We start from the raw sequence: 24784 nt of genomic DNA, 5'->3' as shown, positions 1-24784 counted from the left end.
GGTTATTGTATTTGTCAGATGTGAAAATTCACTTACCTCTTTCTTCAAGTGGTGATGTGAGTAGTTGATACAGTAAAATAACTGCTCCTCTTCTCTGTGAGCAAATGTGCTGCTGGGAAAATGTGACTTTTATTTCTCCCTCTGCAGTTTTACTCTGCCTATAACTTTGTTAATAAAATTAGAAGTTTTAATCTCCTCTAAATTTCTCTGTAAATACTGTTCTTGATCACAGAATCCCAGCATGATAAGCATTGAAAGGGACCTCTGGAGATCACCCACAGCAGGTCATCAGGGATCACAATGTCTAGGTTTGGGTTTGGAATCTCTCTAGAGTAGGAGACTCCACAACCTCTCTGGGCAGCCTGTTCCAGGGCTCTGGCACTCTCATGTGAAAGAAGTGTTTGTGGTATGTGCGTGTGTTTCTTTTCTTCTCCTGTTCAGATAGACCCTCCTGGGTTACTATGGTGGATTTGCCAGACCAGCCCAGTTGGAAGCAAATGTAAGCTGTATTTACAAGCAAAACTACAATCTACAATGGAATGCAATGAATATATACAAATACACAATACTTACAGATATTTACCATTAATAAACAGCACAAGAATCTCCCTGGCCAAGGCTTCTCCCTCCCTGCCTCCCCCTTCACCCCCTGTACAAAAAGGGACAAGAGGAAGAAGCAGAGAAGTTAATACCAGTCACAACAAAAGCAGTGCAGTAGAGGTCAAGTAGAAGCAACTTACTACCTCCCAGGCCAAGGAGAAGAGAGAGGTTATTTACCAAACTAATTCTTATGGTAGCTAACTCTCCAATGTGGTTGTTTAAAAATATCATTATTTTCCTTTTCACACCCAACAGTGATTTATTTACATTTTACCACTTTGTTCAAGATCTGTGGAAAAACTTTAAAGGCATAGCCTAAAACTACCACAATTCCAGTTTGTGCCCACTGCACAGTGTTAGTTTCTCTGTTTGCACACAGTATCACAGCATAACTTAGGTTGGAAAGGACCTTGAGGATCATCGAGTCCAACCTATCAACACAGACCCCATGACTAGACCATGGCACCAAGTGCCACGTCCAATCTCCCCTTGAACGCCTCCAGGGTCGATGACTCAACCACCTCCCTGGGCAACCAGTTCCAATGACGAATGACTCGCTCGGTGAAGAACTTCCTCCTCACCTCGAGTCTAAACCTCCCCTGGCGCAGCTTGAGATTGTGTCCTCTTGTTCTGGTGCTGGTTGCCTGGGAGAAGAGGCCAACCCCTCCCTGGCTACAACCACCTTTCAGGTAGTTGTAGAGGGCAATGAGGTCACCCCTGAGCCTCCTCTTCTGCAGGCTAAACAACCCCAGCTCCCTCAGCCTCTCCTCACAGGGCTGTGTTCAAGGCCTCTCCCCAGCCTTGTTGCCCTTCTCTGGACACCTTCAAGTGTTTTGATGTCTTTCTGAAACTGAGGGGCCCCGAACTGGACACAGGACTCAAAGTGCGGCCTAACCAAAGCAGAGTACAGGGCACAATGACCTCCCTGCTCCTGCTGGCCACACTATTCCTAATGCAGGCCAGGATGCCATTGGCCCTCCTGGCCACCTGGGCACACTGCTGGCTCATATTCAGGTGGCTGTCGATCAGCACCCCCAGGTCCCTCTCTGTTTGGGAGCTCTCCAGCCACTCCGACCCCAGCCTGTAGCTCAGCATGGGATTGCCGTAGCCAAAGTGCAGCACTCGGCACTTGGACTTGTTGAATGCCATCCCATTGGACTCTGCCCATCTGACCAGTCAGTCGAGGTCCCTCTGCAGAGCCTTTCTACCCTCTAACTGACCAACATCTGCCCCTAACTATGTGTCATCTGCAAACTTGCTGATGACTGACTCTACCCCTTCATCCAGATCATCAATGAAGATGTTGAAGAGGACAGGGCCCAGCACTGATCCCTGGGGGACACCACTGGTGCCTGGCCACCAGCTGGATGTGGCACCGTTCACTACCACTCTCTGGGCCCGGCCCTCCAGCCAGTTCCTAACCCAGCACAGAGTGTAGTGGTCCAATCCACAGGCTGACAGCTTAGCCAGCAGTTTGCTGTGGGGGACGGTGTCAAAGGCCTTGCTGAAGTCCAGGTAGACCACATCCACAGGCCTCCCTAAGTCCACCAGACGGGTCACCTGATCATAGAAAGAGATCAGGTTGGAGAGGCAGGATCTGCCCTTCCTGAATCCATGTTGGCTGGACCTGAGCCCTTGGCCATCCTTCAGGTGCGCAGTTATTGCTGCCAGGATAATCCACTCTTATCCCCTCCATGGCTTGCTTCAAGTAGGCTACTGAAATCAGTTACAAACAGATAGTGTCCATGTTCTCTTACACTTATTTATTAAAGTAAAGACTTGAGGTGTGATGTACCTGCCAAACCCATCAGGTTTTCTCCTGAGTAACAGTATACTGGAGAATTATTAAAGTAAAAATGAAAATCCATTAATATTGGCTCTTCAAAACCCCCAGCACATCAGGTTCAAGATACCTAAAAGCAGCTGGAGATAGAGATAAAACCTGGCTGATTTTGGAAATCAAAACAGCACTGGTGATTTTTGGCAGGGTAGGTCATGGGTTAAGGTTTGCTGCCTTCTGGTATTGTAGTTGATGGCTGGGGAGCAGGCTTGTTTCAATGCACATGCCTGCTGGTTGGTAAAGCTTATGCAAGAGGGACAGGCATTAATAGATAAAGCTACACCAGACTTTTAGTCACAGCAAGAAATTCAGGCTTGTAGCTGAAGATCCTGATCCTCAAGAGGGGATCTGCAAGCTGTGAAAGCTGGGGGCTCACTCTGGAGAGCTGGAGGAGCTCCATAAAGACTCTTTCCTCCAGAGGCTTTGTCTTGAATTATCTCTGTTGACTAATTCCTTCAGTTTGCAGCTCTGTTTAAAAAGTTTTTATGCGTTTCAAGTTATTTTGCTGTACCCAGGTAGGACATGTATTTTGAGATGAGAATTAAGTGTTCTGGATGTCAGTTAGTTTGGGATTTTTATGCTGACTAACAAGTTAGTGTATCTTTGTGTGAAGCAGCAGCTGTGGTAAGACATCTGTTGATAGGACACTTACTCATCTGCTAGATCTGTTATTTGTCATCATTACATCTGTTATAGTCCATATGGCCCTAATCAAAGCAGTGGGGCTTTTTGCCAGGTGCTCCACACCAAGTGAGATGGGGAAGATGACAGACTTTGGTTACACGTATCCTAGCAATACTTCCTGGTGACAACCCAGCTATATTCTGTAGTATTTGTGGGAGAATCCATCTTTAAGGAAGGTGGCTGTCTTTGGAAAGATAAAGGAGTAAAGTCAGTGGCAGGAAAAAAACATCTTGATGTTATCAGTGTGTTTAATTGATTTGAGAAAAGTCTTCTTGGATACACTGCTGCTTCTTTAATAAACAAAGTTTCAGGTAGGTAGACTTAAATATGGAGAAGCATTCAGCCTTCTGTTTACAGAAACATTGAATAGCCTGATGTTCTTCAATACTAAACCTGCTTTGTAGTCATGAGTAGTTAGTGAAGGAAGTGCTATATGGACTGGCAGGATATTCTTAGTGCTTGTTTTAGGAAAGCTTCAGAGGGCCCAAATCCACCTTGCATCTGAGAATTTGGCTGTGGGATAATTTCCTTGAGCAAACATCCTTCCCTCCTGAGATATCTTAAATTACTTGAATTGCTGTATTCACTGCTGTGCTTGCCTTGAGTTCAGTGATAATTCCTAGATAATATGAGTTTATTGAAGGCATAGTTTCTGAAATATTTATGGGACAATTTTCCCTTACAATGCTCTTTTCCAGATCTGTGAGTGCATTTTTTGCCAGTGCATTAGTATGTTTACAAAAAAACATTCCCTTCTCATCAGATGTTGACTCAACTTTTTTGCTATTAATGTTCTTCTCTTCCTATTTTTTTTTTTTTAATCCTGCTGTCTCTGGTCTCTTCTGTCTGCTCCACAGAGCCCACAAAAGCATCTCATCTTTCTCTGCCCCTCTTTCCCCTTTGTTACTACAGAATCTTCTGCCTCATTCCATGCTGGCATCTCATGTTCACCACACTGATAGATCCCTGCCAAGTTCTTTTTTAGCTTTTCCTGTTTGGGTTTACATAATACAGACTTTGTTGTATGACTCCTAAATGAGTCTCCTTTAATTGGTCTAAGACTCTTTAATTCTCGACTGTTTCATTTTTTTGCTGCATCCCAAGTGGTCATAGGGGAGGTGAAGAGTTTGATAGGTTCATAAGTAAGTTGTTTTTTTTGTGCTGATGCTTGGTGCTGTTCATTGAAGCTGGCTCCAACAGCCTGTTAATCCCTGCATGACTTGCTCATTAGATGTTCAGCTTTTCATGCAATGGCAGCAGCCTGCAGGGTCTCTTTCCTCACCTGCCTGTGCTACATAGAAGTTGGCTACATTTTATTCGCAATATCTCAATGGGTGTGAGAAATGGATGGATTAATGAGGTGAGACTAATGGAATGTGAACAGGGACAGAACTGTCATTTCAAACTAAAAACTCCAAGTTATCTAAGTAGTGCTTTGGGTTGTGAGTTGTCAATTCAAGGGCTGGGCTTACCACTAAATAAGTGCCAGACACACTTTATTAACCCCTCACCCACTCCAAAAAGGAGGAGAAAGGGATTAAAGAAGAGAGACTAATGGATTGGGAAACTAACAGCTTTAATTAAAGTAATACTAACAAAATATATACAAACTCAATATTGAACTTAATCCTTTGTGGCAGTTACATCACTGTCACCAGTGATGCTGGGGGCAAGCACTGGGCAAGTCCTACTCTAGACTCAGTGGCAGATGGGAACCAAATTCAGGAACACACAGATTGTGATCAAATGCAGAATGATACCGGCCAGTGAAAAAGAGGCTTGCTGTTGAAGATGCCCAGCATGGGCTGCAATCCCATATTGGGCAGTTGTGGGACAGTGGGGGTCACCTGTCCTGGCTGCTTTTCCCTGCAGGTACTACCCCTGACTTCCTGCTCCTCCAAGATGGGGCATAAGCTGTGGTAGTGTCCTTGCTGTGCACAAGGCCAAGTCTCAGGCAGAGCCTTTCTGCAGCGTAGCCCTTGGCAGGAGCTCTTCCCATCAGCTTCTCCCTGCTAGAGGAAGCCCCTGGCTGTGCAAAGCTGCCCTGAACTTCAGAAAGTGCCTTACCGAGCAGAACCTGAGCTGGGAAGTCACAGCACTGACCAGAATTTGTTCTGCTCTAGCTCAAACTAGTGCAGAATAAAAAGTACTGTGAGGGTGGGAGCTGGTTTCTGCTTACTCTGTTCTGGAGCCTTTAAGGTATGAATGGCAAAGGTGTTTGTGGCTGTAGAGAGCAGGGCTGAATCTCAGCCTGGGGTAGCATTGCTGCTGCTCATGGGTTGTACAAGGATGCTCACAAGGGCTGGAGCCGCTCCTCTTACTGGAATGAGGTTTAGAACCACTCCATACTGTGAGTGTAACCTGCTATACTCTTCTTCAGATAAATGTTGTACTGTAAAATGTAAGTTCAGCAGTGTGTCACAGCATTAAGAGCTGTTGTAGAGGCTGCTGTGAAATGATATAATTTCCCTGTCACACCAGCCTGACACAAATGAAACTGGAGATGGTTTTCCAGTAGCCAGTGAATCTTATCTCAAGTGAGAAATCACTCCAACAGTGTCTGCTTTGGCTAGTATTTGCTTTTGCACTGTTAATACTTCTACTTACAATAATAATTGATAACCACAGAGACAATTTTTGTCTCATTATTTTCTCCCTCCTCAGTATGGTTTTCCCATGTTTGATCCAAATCCCAGGGAAGGCAGCAAAAAGTCTCAGTTGCTTTGTGGGCAGCTCTGGTTTGCTTTTGCTAAGGACTAGATGTCTGCAGATAGCTTGATGGAGTTAACAGGCAGAGTATCCTAACTATTCTGCAGAGAAGAGTAGAAGGGTATCTTATCAACATCTATAAATATGAGGGGTGAACCTTGAGATGCTGATGCCAGTCTCATTTTGGCTGGTGTTCAGTGGTGGGACAAAGAACAGCAGGTACAAGCTGGAACACAGGAGGTTCCACCTAACTACGAGGAAACTTTTCTTTGGTGTGAGGGTGACAGAGCCCTGGAACAGGCTGCCCAGGGAGGTTGAATCTGTTTCTCTGGAGACTTTAAAAACCCCCTGGATGTGTTCCTATGTGGCCTGCCCTAGTTGATACTCTTAGTCAAAGGGGGTTGGACTCAGTCTCTTGAGGTGCCTTCCAACCCCAAACATTCTGTGATTTCTTAGAGACTTAAAACTGCACCAAGCTTACAGTCAGTGTCTGGTACCTGTCTAAAGAGGATGGTTAAGGCCTTTGTATAGCAAACTTTGGGGTCTAGACTGGTGGGGAAGAAGGTTTGCTTGTGCACATAAGTGATTTTTGTGATGAGTGTTATTTTTGTGAGGCTTAACATGTTTGGGTTTTTAAGGAAACACATTTGTCTTACTGCTTGTCCAGAAATTGTTACAGCCTCTGCATGCTCTAATAGCTATTTTTTTCTGAAGAGCTGAGACTGGTATTTGACTTCTTTTTCATCATGTGACTTCTACCAGGCTTAGCAGGTTGTGAATTAGTACTTCATTAGGTGCTGACATCGAACAGAGTCCTCACTTTGGAATTACCTATTCAAGAGAACAGTTTGATTTGGTTGTCTGAATCATTTAGGTACTTGAACATCCTACCAGTACAGAATTGTACATAAAGTACATTTAACAAGTTCTGCTGCTTGGAATAATAATGAGCTTAATGGAGTAATGGAATAAATGTTTTTGTGGCTCTTATGGGACAATTATGCTTGTAGAGTGTGGACTCTTGTTCTGCAGTTATCGAAACATGGTAGAACTGCTAGTAAACATGTTGACAATAAATATCAATTGATGCAAGGGTAATAAGATGCTTGGGTATTACTGGACTTGGAGAGGAGCAGGATTCAGTAGGTTTCCAACTGCAAGGAGATAATGTGTCATGTACATTACTTCAAATAAGTAAAAAAACACCTAGTAGAGACTACTAGAAATTGTACCAGCTCCTCATCTTTTGATGACCCTATGTACATTTGTGTGACCTGGGATGAATCATCACCCAGGTTTCCTGGCAAAATGTAATACAACTCACTGCTGCCACAAGTTAGGAGTCCTGTGTTTGGAGCAGCTCTGCCATCAAAAATTCTCTGGCTGTCATCACCAGGTGTTCAGATGTTACGTCCATGCTTTGGAAAGACACAGATCTGACTTTTCGTGGCTTGCTTTCTTACCTCCCTTGGTTGTGCAAGATTACAGAAACCCAAAAACATTTTAGAAGGTGCTCACAGTAAACCACAATAAATGCACTCAGCAGGCCTGTGGTCTACAGGTGAAGACCAGGGTATTTTTGCTCTTTATCATGTGAGAACAAGGTTGGGTTTATCTTCTGCAGATTCATAGAATGATTTGGGTTGGAAGGGACCTCTAAAGATCATCTAGTTCTAACCCCTCTGCCTTGGGCAGGCACACCTTCCATTAGACCAGATTGCCCAAGGTTCCATCCAACCTGGTCTTGAACTTCTCCAGGGAGGAGCCATGCATGACCTGTTCCAGTGTCTCAGCACCCTCACTGTAAAGAATTTCATTCTAATCTCCAGTCTAAATCTGCTCTCTTCAAGCTTCAATCTGTTCCCTCTAATCACTATACGCCCTTGAGAAAAGTCTCTCCCCTACTTGCTTGTAGGCCTCTTTCAAGTATTGGAAGGCTGCTGTTAGGTCTCCTTAAAGTTGTCTTTTCTCCAGGCTGAACAGCTGAAACTCTCTCAGACCATCCCCATAGGGAAGGTGCTCCAGCCCTCTGATTATCTTCATGGCCTTCCCTAGACCTGCTCAGGCAGTTGTTTGTCCCTGTTATGATGGGGGCACCAGAACTGGATGCAGTATTCCAGATGGGGTTTCACTAGAGCAGAGGTGCAGAATCGCCTCCCTTGTCCTGCTGGTCACACTTCTCTTGGTGCAGCCCAGGATCTCGATGGTTTCTGGACTATAAGTGACTACTGGCTGCTGATGTTGAGTTTCTGCTTCCCACAGTATGCTCTTTCCCTCATCAATTCACAAACCTGTCTTTTAATTGTAGCGCTTTTCACATAAACTTCTAAATGCTTCTCTTCCAAAGACATAAACCAGTTCCTACAGGCTATGATGCTCATGTTCCTTTTCCTTCATATTTTGAAATCTTTCCTTGCAAGGTGCTTGGGACTTGAAACTTAACTTATTAAATGGAGAGGGCCCAATGGAATATGCAGTTTTCATATCCTTGCTGTTTGTATGTGCAAGAAGGCGTTTTGTTCGCCTTTTCGGGCAGAATAAAAGGCTTTTCAATAAAGCTGAATTACATTTCCTTGCTCCAGTTTATTGCAGTGGCATGTGTATTTCAGTTGATGTAACTTTATGTACTTGGTGCTAAAGTAATAAGGCAAATATATGTATTAGCAGGGGAAAGGAAAAAAAATGCTGTTTCAGGAGTCAGAAAAATCTCAATTGCTAATTTTAAACTTTCTTCTGTACAGCCAACTCTAAACAGGCAATAAAAACATTTTCACTTGCAAATTACACAAATCTAGATTGGGTTAAAATTGGATTTATTTTTCTTTCCTTGTGTAGTCAGGTTTTGGTGGCATTTTTACCCAGATTGTTCTCAGAAGTTTCCTGGTAAAGTTCAGTAATGAAGTTGCCCACTTCCTACTGTAAGGGTAAGATTTCATATGAAAGAAGACAGAAGTAGGGCATAATAAATACAAGTAAGAAGATCTATACAAGACAAACTCCTGAAAATATTTCATTTTGGTGAGCAGTTGAAGGCAGATAAAATTTTGAAACTCTGCTGAATAAGACAACTCATAGATCAATAGATAAAATGCACGGAAAAAATTGGGTTTGCCTTTTTCTCCCAAACAAACAAAGGGATACAGTCATCCCAGGAGGCACTGAATAGCAAGTCCTAGTCTGACTCATTCCTTCTCAACTCCATCTCCTGTCCTGTTCTTGCCTTCATCCTATGTTTTCAGTTTACATTTTATCTATTAAGACATTTCAGCAGGGTAAGAGCCTCTGCTTTCAAATTGATCTGTGAAAGTAAACACTGTTCTCCATTATTTACCCACCTTTTACAGTGTTTTATTTACCCTGTCAGCTTTCTGAGAACTTAATGTTCCTTCTCAATGATTTCGTGTAATAGCAAATTTAGGTAGAAGATGCAGCACTTTTCCCCAGTGTTATTGCTCTTAGGATACTGCCTTTATTGGTAAAAAAACGACAACAAAACCCATCAAAACAAAACCAAACCTTCAAAACCTCAAACAAACATAAACCCTAAATATTCAGTCCCATTATTCCACCAACCAGGACTGATTTTGACCTTTAGTATTCAGAATCACTAAGGATGGAGGAGACCTTCAATATCATCAGGTCCAGCTATTAACCCAGCGCTGTCACATCTACCACTACACCATGTCCCTAAGTGTAACATCTGGACCTATTTTGTACATTTCCAGTGACAGTGATTCCACTTCTTCCCTGCAACTTATTCCAGGGTTTCATTACTCTTTCAGCGAGAACTATTTCCCTAATACTCAATCTAAACCTCCCCTGGTGCAACTTGAGGTTATTTGCTCTCGTCTTGTCACTCTTCATTTGGGAAAGGAGACCAAAACCCACCTCCCTACAACCTATATTAAGATATAGAGAGTGAGGTTTCCCCTGAGCCTCCTTTTTTCTAGGCTGAAGAGCCCTAGTTAATCAATTCATAAAATGGGGTGGGTTGGGAAGGACCTTAGAGATCATCTAGTTCCAACCCCCTGCCATGGACAGGGACACCTTCTACTAGCCCAGGTTGCTCAAGGCTTCATCCCACCTGGCTTTTGACATCTCCAGGGAGGGCAGCTTCCCGAACCTCTCTGGACAACCTGTTCAGGGCCTCACCACCCTTATTGTAAGCAATCACTTTCTCATATCCACTCTAAATCTGCCTTCCTCAAGCTTCAATCAATTCCCTGAGCTGCTCTTCACAACACTTGTGCTGTAGACTCTTCTGCAGCTTTGTTTCTCTCCTCTGGACCTACTCCAGCATTTCAATGTCCTTCCTGGAGTGAGAGCCCCAAAACCCAGTATTTGAAGTGCAATCTCATTAGTGCTGCTACAGAAAAGCCTGGAAATCAGAACAGAATCTCATACATAAGCAGGGAGCACTTTCCAAGGTCAGAGGCTTAGACTTCTTTGTATATTACTCATAGAGAACTCTATTAATGTTTTTCATGGTGATTTTTAATTATATTCAAAGTGACACCAGACAATGTGTAAAGAGAATATACAAGCATATAAATTACTTAACTGATGATATTTCTGCAGCTGTGTGATTAGTCTTAGTGCTTAAACTGCTCTGGCAGGTAGGATGGAGAGCTTCCTGCTAATTAGTGAAAAATTATTCTTTCATTGTAGTATGGCTCATACGCTTTACCTTCTGATGGATTCTGCATTGCTTCTTGTTTCCCAAAAAACTATTCCCCTGTGATGAGAGCAGTCTTCATCTGCAATCACTGAGTAATAACTTCTGCAGTACCACACTGCAACAGATTGAACCGCAGAGCTGCAGTGGGTCCCCGCTGGGTGCCGGCAGGATAAGGAGGATGTGCCTTTCTCGATGCCTTGGCATGTCCCACAGGTCACGTCCCTTCCTGTGGTGCTCTCAGCCCGATCCCATCTTTCCCATGCAGGTGGTTGGACAAGACAAAGACAAGCAAGCTCCTGAAGGTCTGTAATTGCAGTAAATGAGCACGTGTCCTTAGGAAACAGTGATAAACTGTTGCACTTTGATTACAGAAATTATCACTGCATTTATGTCTTGTAGTGGCTGTGATGTAGGAGAGCAGGATTTTGTTTACATTTATTTCATACATAAAATAAATGTGGACTTTCCCCCCCCCCCCCCCCCTTTTTTTTGTTAACTTCAAAATCCAAAAGGTGTGTCTGATTTCATTCTAATGTAGAATAGTGTGTGTTCTCTGGGATCCTGTCAGTTCTTGGTTCTTGCTTTGGTGGCTCAGGGGAATTGTGTTAGGGGAAGCTCATGAATGTACATTGGTTAGAGAAGGAAGAAAAGGCTGTTTAGAAAGCCTGGGAAGAATTGCAAGGCATGGTATTTTCACAGAATCATCACAGAACAGCAGGGTTTAGAAGGGACCTCCTGATGAGATCATCTAGTCCAAGCTCCTGCCAGAATAGGATCACCTAGATCAGGTTGCCCAGGGTGACAACGTCCAGGTGGCTTTCCAAAGTCTCCAGACAAGCAGACTCCACTCCGGGCAGCCTGCAGGCTCACAGCAAAGAGTTTTCTCTGAAGCTGAAATCTCTTGTGTTGTGGTTTGTACCTGTTACCCCTTGGCCTATGCCTGGGCCCTAGTGAAAAGAGCTGAGCCCCACCCTTTAGCTCTTGCTGAGCATTGGGAAGATCTCCTCTCAGTCTGCTACTGCCCAGGCAACACAGTCCCAGCTCTTTTGGCCTCTCCTTGTAAGAGAGGTGTTCCAGTGCCCTCAGCACCCTCTCCCTCCTAGTGAAATCAGCTTGGCTTAGGTTGTACATGACCTCCACGACACATCCAGCGAAAGGATCCAAGCTTTGTGCACAGAAACTTAGGCACTGAGATGTGCCTGCACAGAAACTAATTCACAGCTGGAAAGCTGCAAACAGCCCCTTTTAAGAACCTCTCCTATGAGCTTTGTGGACAGTGACAAGGAATAGTCCAACAGGATCTTATTGTGGCACTGAATGTATTTTTGTAAAATGAAGCACTGCAGCCCTCCTCTTGCTCCGTGTTCTGACTGCAACAGCTGTTGCTGCTCAATAGTCAAAAATGCATTTGGGGAATTAGCTACTGTTGGTCAACTTACTACTGCTGTTAGGCTTGATTATAAAGGCAGCCCTATTTTCAAGACTCTTCTAGTATCCTGTATGAGGTTATAACCATAGAGGATTTTTTAATTGCTTGAGGTTATTATGGGAAAATAAGTGACTTATTCATGGAAAACCCTTTCTTTGTATAGACCCTCAATCTTAGTTGGTATTGAATGTTCTATTTAGCTCAATTCAAGGTTTTAATGAGGCCATGCTTTCCTGGATCTTGAGTCACCACTTAGAGGGAAAGTTAATTTAAATTTATGTTAAAATACTGCTGCTCTGTGACTTTTCATTTATGGAGACTCAGGAGCATTTCTTACCCCTCTTATACAGCTTCTAAAGATCCCAGAAGACCTGGGGCCAGGCAGAGCAGAGAGCTGGCTCAATACACTGAGGTGCAAAGTGCTTGTCTTCAGCAGAGCTTATAGAGGTTACAAGGGATTCTGCTGCAGGGAGATGGTTGAGGGGTTTCCTTTCTGTTTGAAAAGATTTATATCTGGTTTCTGATTAACTCTGTTCCTAGTCTCATTTTACAGTTGGTTAGAGGAGCTCAGCAGGATCCTGATGTTATTTGCATCAGAGCCTTCATTTCAGAAGTAGCAGTGGCTTAAAGACCTATTTTTAAGTTATGCTTCTGACTCCTTTCTGGTTGTCAAAATTAGGGTAGCATAAGCCTAGAATAAGAACAAAATTAGCCATAGAATTTGCTTAATTGTGTTGTTGCAAATTAGGTCAGTCCTAATTCTGTCATCCTCCCTCATTTTGAGCAGCCGTTTCTTCTGTAACCAGCTGGCTGAACTCACTGAGCTTGGGTGTTTCCTAAGAGGTCAAATTTCAGGGTTTGAGAACTAGAGACTTCTGTATGTTTAGTCTTTTGTGCTTCCTAATATCTGTCTCTCTTTTCTTTCAAAAACAGAGCTTGAAAACTCCAGGACAAAAATGAGAAGTGCGGTATCGGTTCGAGAGGGGCAGGGAGTTGTGCTCCTCTGTGGACCACCCCCTAGGGCAGGAGGTAAGAGACCTTCCAAGCTTCATGCTTCAGCCAGACTGTAAACAGGAATATCTCTAGGAAATGCAATAGAGAACAAGAGTGAGACCTAGTTTTGGAATAAATACACAGAGAGAAAACCAAAAGAGGGGGAAGTAGTGCTTAGGATTTCCTTCTATCTTGGAAAGCCTCTCTAGCTCCTAGTGATTTCTGTGTGCTTAATATGTCTGATATTTTTGATAGTTTCAGTAATTAATTGTCTTCTGGAGTTAAATTCTGCCCAGTTTCACAATTGCCAAGCTTTCTGAACCTGGTTTTCTCTCGGAGTAGACAATTGCAGAGAGTAGATTGTCTTTAATTATTCTGGTATCTACCTGCTTCCTTGTACATGAGACATTTGATAGTGTAATGTCACGATGCTGATATGATTTAAAACACTGCTGTCTGGAGGGGGGTGAGGAAACTAGGTATATGGTTTCTTGGTGGATCAAAAGTTCTTCATACATTTTATCATTCATTCTGCATCTTGAGTCTGTGTGACTAATTGCTGTTGAGCCTCAAGCAGTATTTGAAAGTAACTGAGTTTTATTTGTTTTTAATTGATATGGAGTCTCGTTATTGAAGGGTTATGATGTCAAACATTAGATTTGATTGCAAAGACAAGGTAATGTAAACTAAACATTCAATACAATAATATAGGTATTGTGGCTTCTTGAATTTGCTAGAGTCCAAGCAGACACAGCCATAAAGTGGCAATTTTACAACTGTCTCAGCTTGCAGAATTTTTCCCGCTCTAAACTGATACATACCCTTAAATCATCTTTATAGCCTTACAACAGCTTTGTCTTTTCAGCTGCTGAGAAAATGGGTCATTCTTCCAGCTATCTGTAAGAATTAGAATGATTAAATTTTATTTCCACATGCAGCCCAAGGTCTCAATTACCCTAGCCATTCCTACACTCGCGTCCCTTGCATGGCAACACACCCAGAGGTGATTGATAAAGTGACTACAACTCTGCCTGGCTCTTGCTATGTTTAAGAGTGAGGTGTTAAACAGGAGGTGAGACCAAACACATTCATGTTGCTGAGAACAGTGGTTCAGATCAACACATGGAAAAGGTGAGAATTTCCTTTTGCAGTCAGCAGCTGGGATATAATTGATACCCCCACACACCAATTGGGTTGTTCAGGAAACCAAAACAAAACCAAAACAAACAAACAAACAAAAAAAAAACCACCACAAAAACAAACCAAAAACCCAACCCAAAAAACAAGCAAGCTGAGGGCTCCCTGAATTATCAAATGGAATTGAGAACTGATACCACAGTTACTCACAATCCTTGGGTGTGTCTGACAGATGGAGGATTAATCATTAAAAGTTTTGGGGAGACATGGAGCAAGGTGGAAAAATATTCTCCCTCTTCTTTCTTCTACAACATGAACCTATAGCATGGTGGCATTAAGCATACAGTGCCTCTAGAGCTGCTGTGGTTAGATGCAGGTTAGAAAGTCTTAGATAAAGCAGAAATAGGAATAGCAGGGATGGTTTAGGAACAGCTGACGTGGCCTGAGGGCTGTTCAGCCCTTTCCAGATCAGTGATCTAATTCTATTTTTCTTTGATTCTGTATTTGTGGTACTGAGCTATCAAATTATTTCAGACAATACTAATTCTAAAAACCTTCTTAAATGTTTGGTCTTTCCCTTTAGCCCTCCCAAATGCTGACCTTTTGTGTTCTGTCATGTTGTGCAATTTCGAAGTTCTTGCAACTTTAATTGCACTTAGTTCTTACATTCTCTGTAAAGAGTCTTCAGGAAGAGACTTGATTAAATTATGATTATTCCTCCATATACAGCATTCCAGTTACAATAGAAACCAATGTTCATCCCAGATTATAGTATGGAAAAAGAGAAATTGCTGCCCTTCTACAATTTGGCATCTTTTTTCTTTGCTTATCTTAGCCACAGCTATTCATGTAATATGAATATTCCCTTTCAATGGGGAGCAAATTATTCATGCAGTTAATGGTACTTTTGTCCTTTCAAAGTCTGAAGTTCCAGTTTCCTCAGGGTATGGACATCTACCATTTAGACCAACAATGAAACTCCATTTAACTTCATAAACATGAGCTTGTGTGCTGAGTTTGTATTTTGGCTTGTTTTCTGTGATAGATGTTGGTGTATGGGAGGAGGAAGTGGGTGATCAGCACTTCCATTTGAGGGTGCTCAGATAATTTTTGTATTGCTGTCATTAAACACAACCTGTATCACAAAACACACCAATATTTTCTTTAGAGTTGCCATGTTTTCCCTTCGGGGCATTCCCTCTTTTAGCAGTATTGTTTGAGATTTACTGAATGGGAAATTCCATAGATGTGTGGAGGCTGGAGCCGTGAGGATTGACTGAGGGAGCTGGGGCTGTTGAGCCTAGACAGTTGGAGTAGGTGCTCTTTAAGGTCCCTTCCAAACTGAGCCATTCTATGATGACTTCCTCCCCAAATATTGTACTAATTCAGCTGGGTTTTATGCTCAATAATATAAGATGTATTATAATTGAGCAGTGATTTTGGGGTAATTAAGATGGTCATCTGTCATCGTTCTGTGTGACCATACTTCTGCAGAAAATTCTAATTCTGTTACAAGGGAATCTGTTTAACTACCCTGTGTTCTCCACAAATCAGTAAATCATCTCACCCACAGACTCAGAAGATAAAATGGTTATCTACAATTGATTCATGTAGATCTCCTGCTATCTTTTTCAATTGTTAGGACCATTAAATTCTGCTGAACTCTCTACAGCTATTTTTTTTACTGTGATACTGTTGTGTCTTAGCTGGTTTTGAAGAGCTGTCAATATAACAAACATCTCACCAAACAAAACTTAATGTTGGATACACTTAATGTGCAGCTGGTTAAAAAAACATTCATGCAAGGCTAATTTCTTCCCATTCTGCCAAGAATGGAAGAGGCTAGGCATATGGAGATCTAAAAATGATTTTTCTCTGCTATTGATTTTGTTCCAATGTCGGTGTCTGAGGAGCAACAAAGTCCCAAGGAAAGCAAATCCACCAAGTTCCTTTAGGGGTTTCACCTACTGTTTATACTGAGGGTGTAGCTTGATTATCATGTAGCTTGTCTTCAGCCATTTCTGTTTGCTGGATGCTGTGATTGATATTTGTTTGGTGCAGTCAGTTCTACTAATCTGACATCGATTTTGGATTTGTGAGGTATATTCTGCTCTTCAGGAGAGGAGGGAGCAATGAGGCATGGTCCTTTCCTGTTGTGGTGATTTCAGAGCTTCTTTGTATAGGGAGAAAAAGGTACTTCATAATGGTAGGTGAATGTTTGCTTGATGGTCATTCAGGTATTTTAAAGAATTCAGGCTTGCCTGGAAAAATAAGGAATTAGCATTCTGTCGGTGCAGATACTCCCTGTTATCTTGTTACTGTGTGGAATATGACCGTAACCCACAAGAAATTCAGTAAATGGCAAGAACATTGTGGAGCTGACAATCTGTTGCTTGGAAATTTGCAAGGAAATTCCATTTGTCATATATTCATAATTAGCCTTGTGTTATATGTGTTCCTGCTTCATGCAGTATGACACAAACATTTCTATATCTATAAAGCAGCAAGAATATGTCCTCTGTCTTACTGCTGTGCCCTGAAAAACATAGGCTATTAATCACTACACAGGAGTACATTTGATAGGGAGGGATCAATTTAGCTTGCAGCATATTGTTTTAAAGTTGTGACATGCTGATGCAAAATGATATTAGACAATGAAAAAATAGATCCCAATTTATTGCTGACTGTTTGCTGTGACAGATCATTCAGTGAATAATGTCATGTCTCTTGCAAATGAGCATTTAGACTTGCAGATTTGTGCTCTTGTCTCTTGTATTGCCATTTGGAGACCTGCAAGTTTCAGCAGGACCATGCTTCATGAATAACATGGTATGGAAAGTACCTCATATGCCAGGGATAGTTGGATGCTTTGATTGTTTCCTTTCTGCAGCTCCTGAATACCAACATGCTATTTATTTATCAGGGAACTGCAAATTGAATTGATTTTTACTTGTTTGGCCTTGGAATCATTTCAGACCCTTAAAACAAAGCAAAATCATAGTATCATAGTATCAGTCAGGGTTAGAAGGGACCACAAGGATCTTCTAGTTCCAACCTCACTGCCATGGACAGGGACACCCCACACTAGATCAGGCTGGCCAGAGCCTCATCCAGCCTGGGCTTAAACACCTCCAGGGACAGGGCCTCGACCACCTCCCTGGACAACCCATTCCAGGGCTTCACCACTCTCATGGTGAAGAACTTCCTCCTCACCTCCAGCCTGAATCTCCCCACCTCCAGCTTCATTCCATTCCCCCTAGTCCTATGACTACCTGAGATCCTGAGCAGTCCCTCCCCAGCCTTCCTGTAGGCCCCTTTCAGATACTGGAAGGCCACAATGAGGTCACCTGGGAGCCTTCTCTTCTCCAGACTGAACAGCCCCAACTCCTTCAGTCTGTCCTCATAGGAGAGGTGCTCCAGCCCTCTGATCATCCTTGTGGCCCTTCTCTGGACACCTTCCAGCACCTCCAGATCCCTCTTGTAATAGGGGCTCCAGAACTGGAGGCAGTACTCCAGGTGGGGTGTTACCAGAGCTGAGTAGAGGGGGAGAATCACCTCCCTTGCTCTGCTGGCCACACTTCTCCTGATGCAGCCCAGGATCTGATTCAAACTGATAGGACTCCAGAATTCGTTTTCTTTTCTGCTGCCCCTCAGTGTGTTTTCAGGAGGTGGAAAGCATCCTGGTTTTGCACCTCTCTCTTTGATTCTGTTACATATTGTGGATGACACTTCTCTGGGCACGAGGAATAAATCATGCTTGCAGGAGGCAGGTTATGAGGTTTTTGCACAAAAATGCATTCTAAGGAGAAGAGTGTGTGGAATATTGTAAGAGCAGTGCCCTTATAAATGCTTCCGCAGTGTTCTCGAGCTGTTCTCAACCTGCCAGAGAGAAATGGTATTTTTATTTAAAAATATATCTTGCAATAGCCCTGCTGGTGTCATCATCATCATCTGCACAAATTTCAGCTGACAGTCTGAAATCAAATGGTACCCAAGAGACACTTACATTTGTCCATATGAGGGACAATAACACACATTCACAGCTGGATTTCTCAATGATTTCGATCTGTCAGAGCATTATTTTCACCACCAGTAACAAACCAACGCTTCAGAGACGCTTTTGCTGCTCTGCACTTTGTCAAATGCAGTCTTTCCAAAGCACTTTTGTGATAAACCTGTGCTCCAGGCTGATGGGCATCAGGCCAAGTATATGTTTGTTTTCTTCATTTATTTATTCGTGCAAGGTCTGCAGCTACTTACTGTACCTGATTTTAAGCTGGCATGGAAGTATGTAAGTGGCCTAAGAAACCTTCAGCAAAAGATGGATTATTCCAATTTGGGAAAGGGCAAACTGGACAAGTATGGTATAATTCACAATTCTAGCAATGTGCCTTCTTGTGGCCAGGAAGGTCAGCAGTATGTTGGCATGCATTAAGTGTGTCCAGCAGGTCAAGGGAGGTTCTTCCCCTCTACTCTGCCCTGATGAGACCACATCTCAAGTATTGTGTCTAACTCTGGACTCCTCAGTTCAACAGTGACAGGGATATGCTAGAGAGAGTCCAATGAGGGGGCTATGAGAATAAGGAAAGGACTGGAACATCTGCCTGATGAGGAAAAGTTGAGAGGCCTGGGGCTGTTTAGTCTGTAAAAGAGCAAGCTTGAGAGAAAATCTTACTAATGTTTATAAGTATCTGAAGTGTGAGTGTCAAGAAGGTGCCAGTCTCTTTTCAATGGTGTGTGTGATAGCACAAGGGGCAATGGATACAAACTACAACATAAGTTCAACCCCAGCATGAGAAAAGGCTTTTTACTGTAAGGGTGAAGGAGCACTGGAACAGGCTGCTCAGAGAAGTTGTGGAGTTTCCTATCTGGAGACTTGCAAAATTCATCTCAATGCTTTCCTGTGTGACCTGCCCAAGGTGATCCTGCTTTGGCAGGATGGTTTGAACTCAATCTTCAAAGCTTGCTTCCAACCCCTAACATTCTACAATTCTGTGATTCCTACAAAACTCTTTTGTTCACTTCATGTTTCATTATGCACATTCCGTCCCAATGCAATCTGTGACACTGAAGTTGTGAATGAGTATTTGATCTTCACAGAATGTTAGGGGTTGGAAGGGAGCTCAGAAAATCATCCAGCCCAACAACCCTCCCACAGCAGGATCACCTAGGGCAGGCCACACAAGAACACATCCAGGTTGGCCCTGCTGTAAGTCTTACTTTAAGAGATGTATGTAGATTGTGAAGGATATAGCTGTATAGCCAGGTAATCAGAAGAGCATAAAGCCTGGAAACAGTAATACTAGTTCTTTTGAGTCTTGTACTACATCTTGAATAGTCATTGCAAAATGATTATGGGAATATTGCCGCTTTTGATCTTGTTTTGGTTTGTTTTTTAAGGAAAAATTCTAGCCTTCAGTCTTTTCTATGTATTTCTATATTTGACAAGTAGCATAAAAAACAAAATAAACCCCCTAAATGTCAGTATTTTAGAGATAAATTATTGTTTTCCTTAGTGGGAAGTGAGAGCATGTCAGAACCTGTAGTCTGTGCAGTGAGAGGTACAATTTCACTTACAGCCTAAGGAGGACTTTTGCATAAGAGTGGGTCAGCTCTTGCTGGTTGCAGTGCATTTGGTTTCCACTGAAGATTTACTAGGAGTTGGTTACTTCCAGTAGTAGCATGAGGAGCAAGGAGTAAAGCAGGGTTTTGTGGGCATAATACTGCATAAGTTTCATCAGCAAAATAGATGTGGGCATTCCAGAAGACCTCGAAAGTCTATGGGATGTGCACTTTACTGCTGATACCTGCTCTCATTGGCCCTATTTCCTGAACCTGAAAACCTGAGAGGCAGCAACCTGGGATGTGAATCTCCTAAGGGCAGATATGTCTCCTGGTGGGGGGGTATTTGTTGGAAAAAGGGGGAGATGGAAAGAAAGAGGTGGAAATAGATTAGGAAGAACCAAATTTCAAGCAAGAAGTTCAGACCAAGGCCTTTCACTTAGCTGTTCCTGGGTCTCTCAAGCATGCCTTGGGTAAAGAAAAGAAAAATGGAGAAAATAACTTGATTTGGCCCTCTCTCAAGATTATTTTTGTCCCTAAATTGTTGCTGAAGGGTTTTTCTCCTCTATTTGTTATCTTCTCCACTAAAATATTTGAGCTTTTCTTTGGAAGCAGGATAATTGATTAGGAAGAGGCAGGAGGGAGATAGCTGCAGTTCCAGCACACAGTCATAGCTGATCATTACACTCTTAATGAGAGTACTGCAAGTAATTCTTGTTTTTCACAGGGGTTTACCAAGTCCCTTCTCCTAAATGAGTGCAAGACTACCAAATGAAACTTGTCACTGATTACTACTTGCACCTATAAACATTAGTAAATTCCTTTGAAAACCTACTCTTTGGTATTCCCATTAGTTTCTTTGAACTTATCTCCTTAATACTTAACATCCAGAAGAAATCAGATGTGTTTTAGTTGAGCAATAAACTAAACTATCATCTTTCTCTCCTCAAAATTATTATAGGCATGAAGCAATTTAAAACACTTTCAACTCATGAGAAAGCACAACAGAGTTGTTGGAAATGCTCTGAGCAATTAAATGTAGAGTTCTAGGGAGGTGATTAAAAGAACAATTTGTCATTTGAAATGGATATGGCTAATGGGTATGTATTTAAATACTGCTTCCTAAAGCAGTTTCTTACTCTTCTGCGTACTTCCAGAGTAGGAATAATGTGATCAGAGCCTGGACCCTTTGAATAGCACAGATAGTCTGAAACAATTAGTTTGGAAATGTGAGAAAAAGAAACTAATCCATCATCTGGAGAGGAAGCAAAATTGGGTCTTTATTCCTCACTGGAACCCCAATGGAGAAATGCAGTTTGTTAGACTCACCTATTAACATCAGGACTCCCTGGGAGTACCGAGGAACATTTAACCCTCCAGTTAAGGAGCAACTTGATATTGTGAGGTCATGTTTGGTTTGAAACTTGACACTAGCTAATGATCAAATCCCATGTGGGAGAGGGGAGGGACAAAAAGCAGACAGATTTAGCAAGGCCATGTTGACAAGCTGCTTTTCCAGTTTGGGGATGTGCTCACTGTGAGTAAGGCCAGGTTGGATGAGGTCCTGAGCAACCTGGTGTAGTGGAGCGTGTCTCTGCTCATGTCAGAGGGGGGTGGAACTAGATGATCTTTTAAGGTCCCTTCCAACCCAAGCCATTCTGAGTCAGGGAGGTGGGGGGGGAGGGAAGTTTGATGGTATTACTAAAGAGCTAATACTGCCAGTCTTGAATATTTGCGTTTCCCAAGGGTGAGCTTAAGACTGTTTCTGTTTAATTGCAATGGTGTGCTTCGCTTGTGGCACTGCTCTGAAAGACTTAGAAAAGTCTGAGTGTAGAAACAGACAGGCCTTCAGTGGGCCATTGAACATGGTTGGAGCTTTGTCACCTCAGGCAGAAGGTAGCCAGCTTGTTTGTGTGATTCCTACTTTACCAGTGTATGGCTGTGGTAAGGCAGGGAGGCAGTAGGAAAAAAAACCCAATCCAGTTCATGGTATATTGATTTTCCAGGAATTGCATCTGGTTTTACATCACACTGGCTCACTTCAGAGTCAGCAAATGAGTGGATCCCTTACCATATTCCATTTAAAAAATGAAAATTAGGTGTTAGCCTGAAGTAGGAACCTTGCAGTTTCAGCTAAAAACATTTCAATATTCTCATTAAATGTGTAGATTGAAATTGCAAGATACTGCCTCGGCCTCTCTCGCTGCTCTCATTGTTTGGGGTTATTCTATACACAGAAGTTGCATGCCTAATTACCTGCACAGCGTGCTGAAAATTGATCTTTTCTATTTTATCTACAAAATAATTCAACTTTCATGCCAAAAAGATTAATGGTCTGCATTAGTTTCAAATCAGGGTGTTTCCATTGTATTCTGGAATAAAATGAATTTCTCAGCAGATGTTCCTCACTTTTTGTTTTTATAGCTGGACTCTGATTCCCATCGTCCTGTTCATGTTTTGTGTGGACAAAACTATCTTCAGCCAAAAGAAGAGTGTTATACTGGGGAGTTCAGGGCAAATCTCAGAACCATTTGTAAACCTCCAAACAATTTTTCCCCAAGTCTGGAAAATGATCCAGCTATTTAAATTTGAAGGAGAATAGTTTTAGATTGGATCTTAGGAAGGAATTCTTCACTGTGAGGCTGGCAAGACTCTGGAATGGATTGCTGCCATAGAGGTTGTAGATGTCCCCTCCCTGGAGATGTTCAGGGCCAAGCTGGATGGGGCCTTGAGTAACCTGGTCTAGTTGAGAGGTGTCTCTGCCCTTGGCAGGGAGGTTGGATTAGGTGCTCTCTAAGGTCTCTTCCAGTCTGGGCCATTCTATGATTTTATGGTTCTATTTTAATGTGATACTCACTGTGTCACCTTACTCCTGGTAGCCACAATTCAATCCCTGTATGTAGAAAACATCAACAAAAAGTAACCTGCCGAGCTCCAGATTATAGCTGGGCTGTGCTCTGAAGTGTGACTGCAGCTTTTTGTGAACAGCTAAAAACTTTTGCATTGTTATCTGGAGCCTTCAACACAGGAAGAAGACGGACCTCGTGGAGGAGGGCCATGAGGATAATCAAGTGGCTGGAGCACCTCCTCTGCGGGGACAGGTTAAAGGAGCTGGGGTTGTTCAGTCTGGAGAAGGTTCCAAGGAAGCCTATTAGTGGCCATCCAGTAGCTGAAGTGGTCATGCAGGATGGCTGCAGAGGGACTGTTTCCAAAGACCTGCAGTGTTAGGACAAGGGACAGTGGTTTGAATTTAGAGGAGATTTTAATTGTTGTTAGGATCAAGTTCTTTACCATGAGGGTCATGGATCACAGGAACAGGTTGCCCAGGGAGGTAGCTGAGGCCCCATCCCTGAAGGTCAGGCTCAACAGGGTTCTGAGCAACCTAATCTAGTGGAGGATGCCCCTGCAGACTGCAGGGGGGTTGGACTAGACGACCTTTGGAGATCCCTTCCAACCCAACCCATTCTGTGATTCAGTGATTCCTGGTATAACTACTTGCCTGCAAATAGCTCAGGATGCCCCTGAGAAATACTGAGTTTGTTTTTTTCCATCTGAACACACTCTAGGACAGTTTTTCAGTTTCTGGGCACTTACTGTGATGGAGAATATGCCCTAAAACCCTGTAATTCTGGACAATTTATTTCTAATAAAATTTTAAAGAGGTTTTTTATTGTCAAAACTATATCTCTTTTGACAGTGGCACCTAAAGAGGTTATAGTCTCCAGTTACACATTTATTAGGAGGTCCCACACTGGAGTACATAAACACCTTGTCTTATGCCCAGAGTGGGTAAGTTTTTCATTTGTAGAACCACCTTTAATGTTTGCCCAGATCTTGAGAAAGATGTGATTTATTTTATGGCAGAGATAAAATATTACCTCTCTTTTTTTTTTTTCTGGCTGAAATCCAGGCACCAAGAGTAGCTTTGCAGCTGGGTGTGCTGGCTTGCCAAAGGAAGAATGGGCATTTTCTGGTGGTGAACTAAGGTAGCTAATAATGAAAGGAATTTAGTTAATGAGTTAATGGTAGTGTGTGTAAGATAAAATGTATCACACCTCCAAGGGCACTCGCATCCATGAGTGAGCTGCATCAAAAGAAGCATGGCCAGCAGGTCGAGAGGTGATTCTGCTGCCCTGTTCTGGTGAGACCTCACCTGGAGTACTGTGTCCAGCTATGGAGCCTTCAACACAAGAGACAGGGACCTGCTGAAGTGGGTCCAGAGGAGGGCCACAAAGCTGATCAGAGGGCTGCTGGAACACCTTTCACATGAAGACAAGATGAAAGAATGGGTGCTTTTCAGTCTGGAGGAAAGAAGGCTCCAGGGAGGCCTTAGAGATCCATTTCAATTGTGGAAGGGGACCAACAGGAAAGCTGGGGAAGGACTCTTTATCAGGGCTTGTAACAGTAAGTTGAGGGGCAGTGGTTTGAAGTTGCAGAAGGGTAGATTTAAGTTGGACATCAGGAGGGAGCTCTTTACAATGAGAGTGGTAAAATACTGGAACAGGCTGCCCAGGGATGTGTTTGAGGCCCCATCCCATGAGACACTCAAGGTCAGACTCAGTGTGGCCATGGGCAGCCTGATCTAGCTGGAGGTGTTGCTGTTGACTGCAGGGGGGTTGGACAAGGTGACCTGTGAAGGGTCCCTTCCAACCTGATGCAATCTGTAAATCTGTGAACCCATTGCAGTGGAATCTTCTAAGTATTAGGCTGCAGTGAGCTAAGGACAGTTTACATCTAGCTGAAGAGCATTCTCTGGGAGTTTAATGCACTTTTGCCCAATGCAGATTAATTTGCTACCTTTAAATGATTTGTTTGCACTTCCCTGGATGTTCCTGTGCAGACAGAGGTACAGAGCTGTCCTCAGCAGTGATGGCAAACCGGCATTTCCCTGTGGCTGCCCCACAAAGCCATATGTGATTGCTTCATGTCTGTGAGCAAGAGCTTGCTCCTTCTGAGTGATGCTCATCTGCAGAGTGAGAGGCTTTTCTCCATGTTCTGTCATTTCAACACAGTTTGAGCTGAAACTGGGCCAAATGATGAACTAATTGGTTTCTTCCTTAATTATGGAATCTGTCATTATCCTCTCAAATTCAGTGTTACTTTTCCATTACTTTTAAGGTAGCTAATTCCAAATAGCTGGTTGCTTCAGATT

The 24784-nt window shown here is 42.9% G+C and overlaps 1 protein-coding gene across 1 annotated transcript in view; it reads left to right on the top strand.

Annotated features, from left to right (window-relative positions):
- CNTN3 (contactin 3) overlaps positions 1-24784 on the top strand; it is a 130222-nt gene that overhangs the window by 54913 nt on the left and 50525 nt on the right. Inside the window, exon 3 of the mRNA XM_068154378.1 lies at positions 12874-12969. Within this exon, the coding sequence (XP_068010479.1) occupies positions 12874-12969 (96 nt within the window). The remainder of the gene's footprint in view (positions 1-12873; positions 12970-24784) is intronic.

Source organism: Melanerpes formicivorus, unplaced genomic scaffold (genome assembly GCF_026170545.1).
Source record: "Melanerpes formicivorus ecotype bairdi unplaced genomic scaffold, bMelFor1.0.p_v2 SCAF_28, whole genome shotgun sequence".
Lineage (NCBI taxonomy): Eukaryota > Metazoa > Chordata > Aves > Piciformes > Picidae > Melanerpes > Melanerpes formicivorus.
Note: the sequence above shows the minus strand (reverse complement) of the source record. Positions and strands in the feature narration are given on the sequence as shown.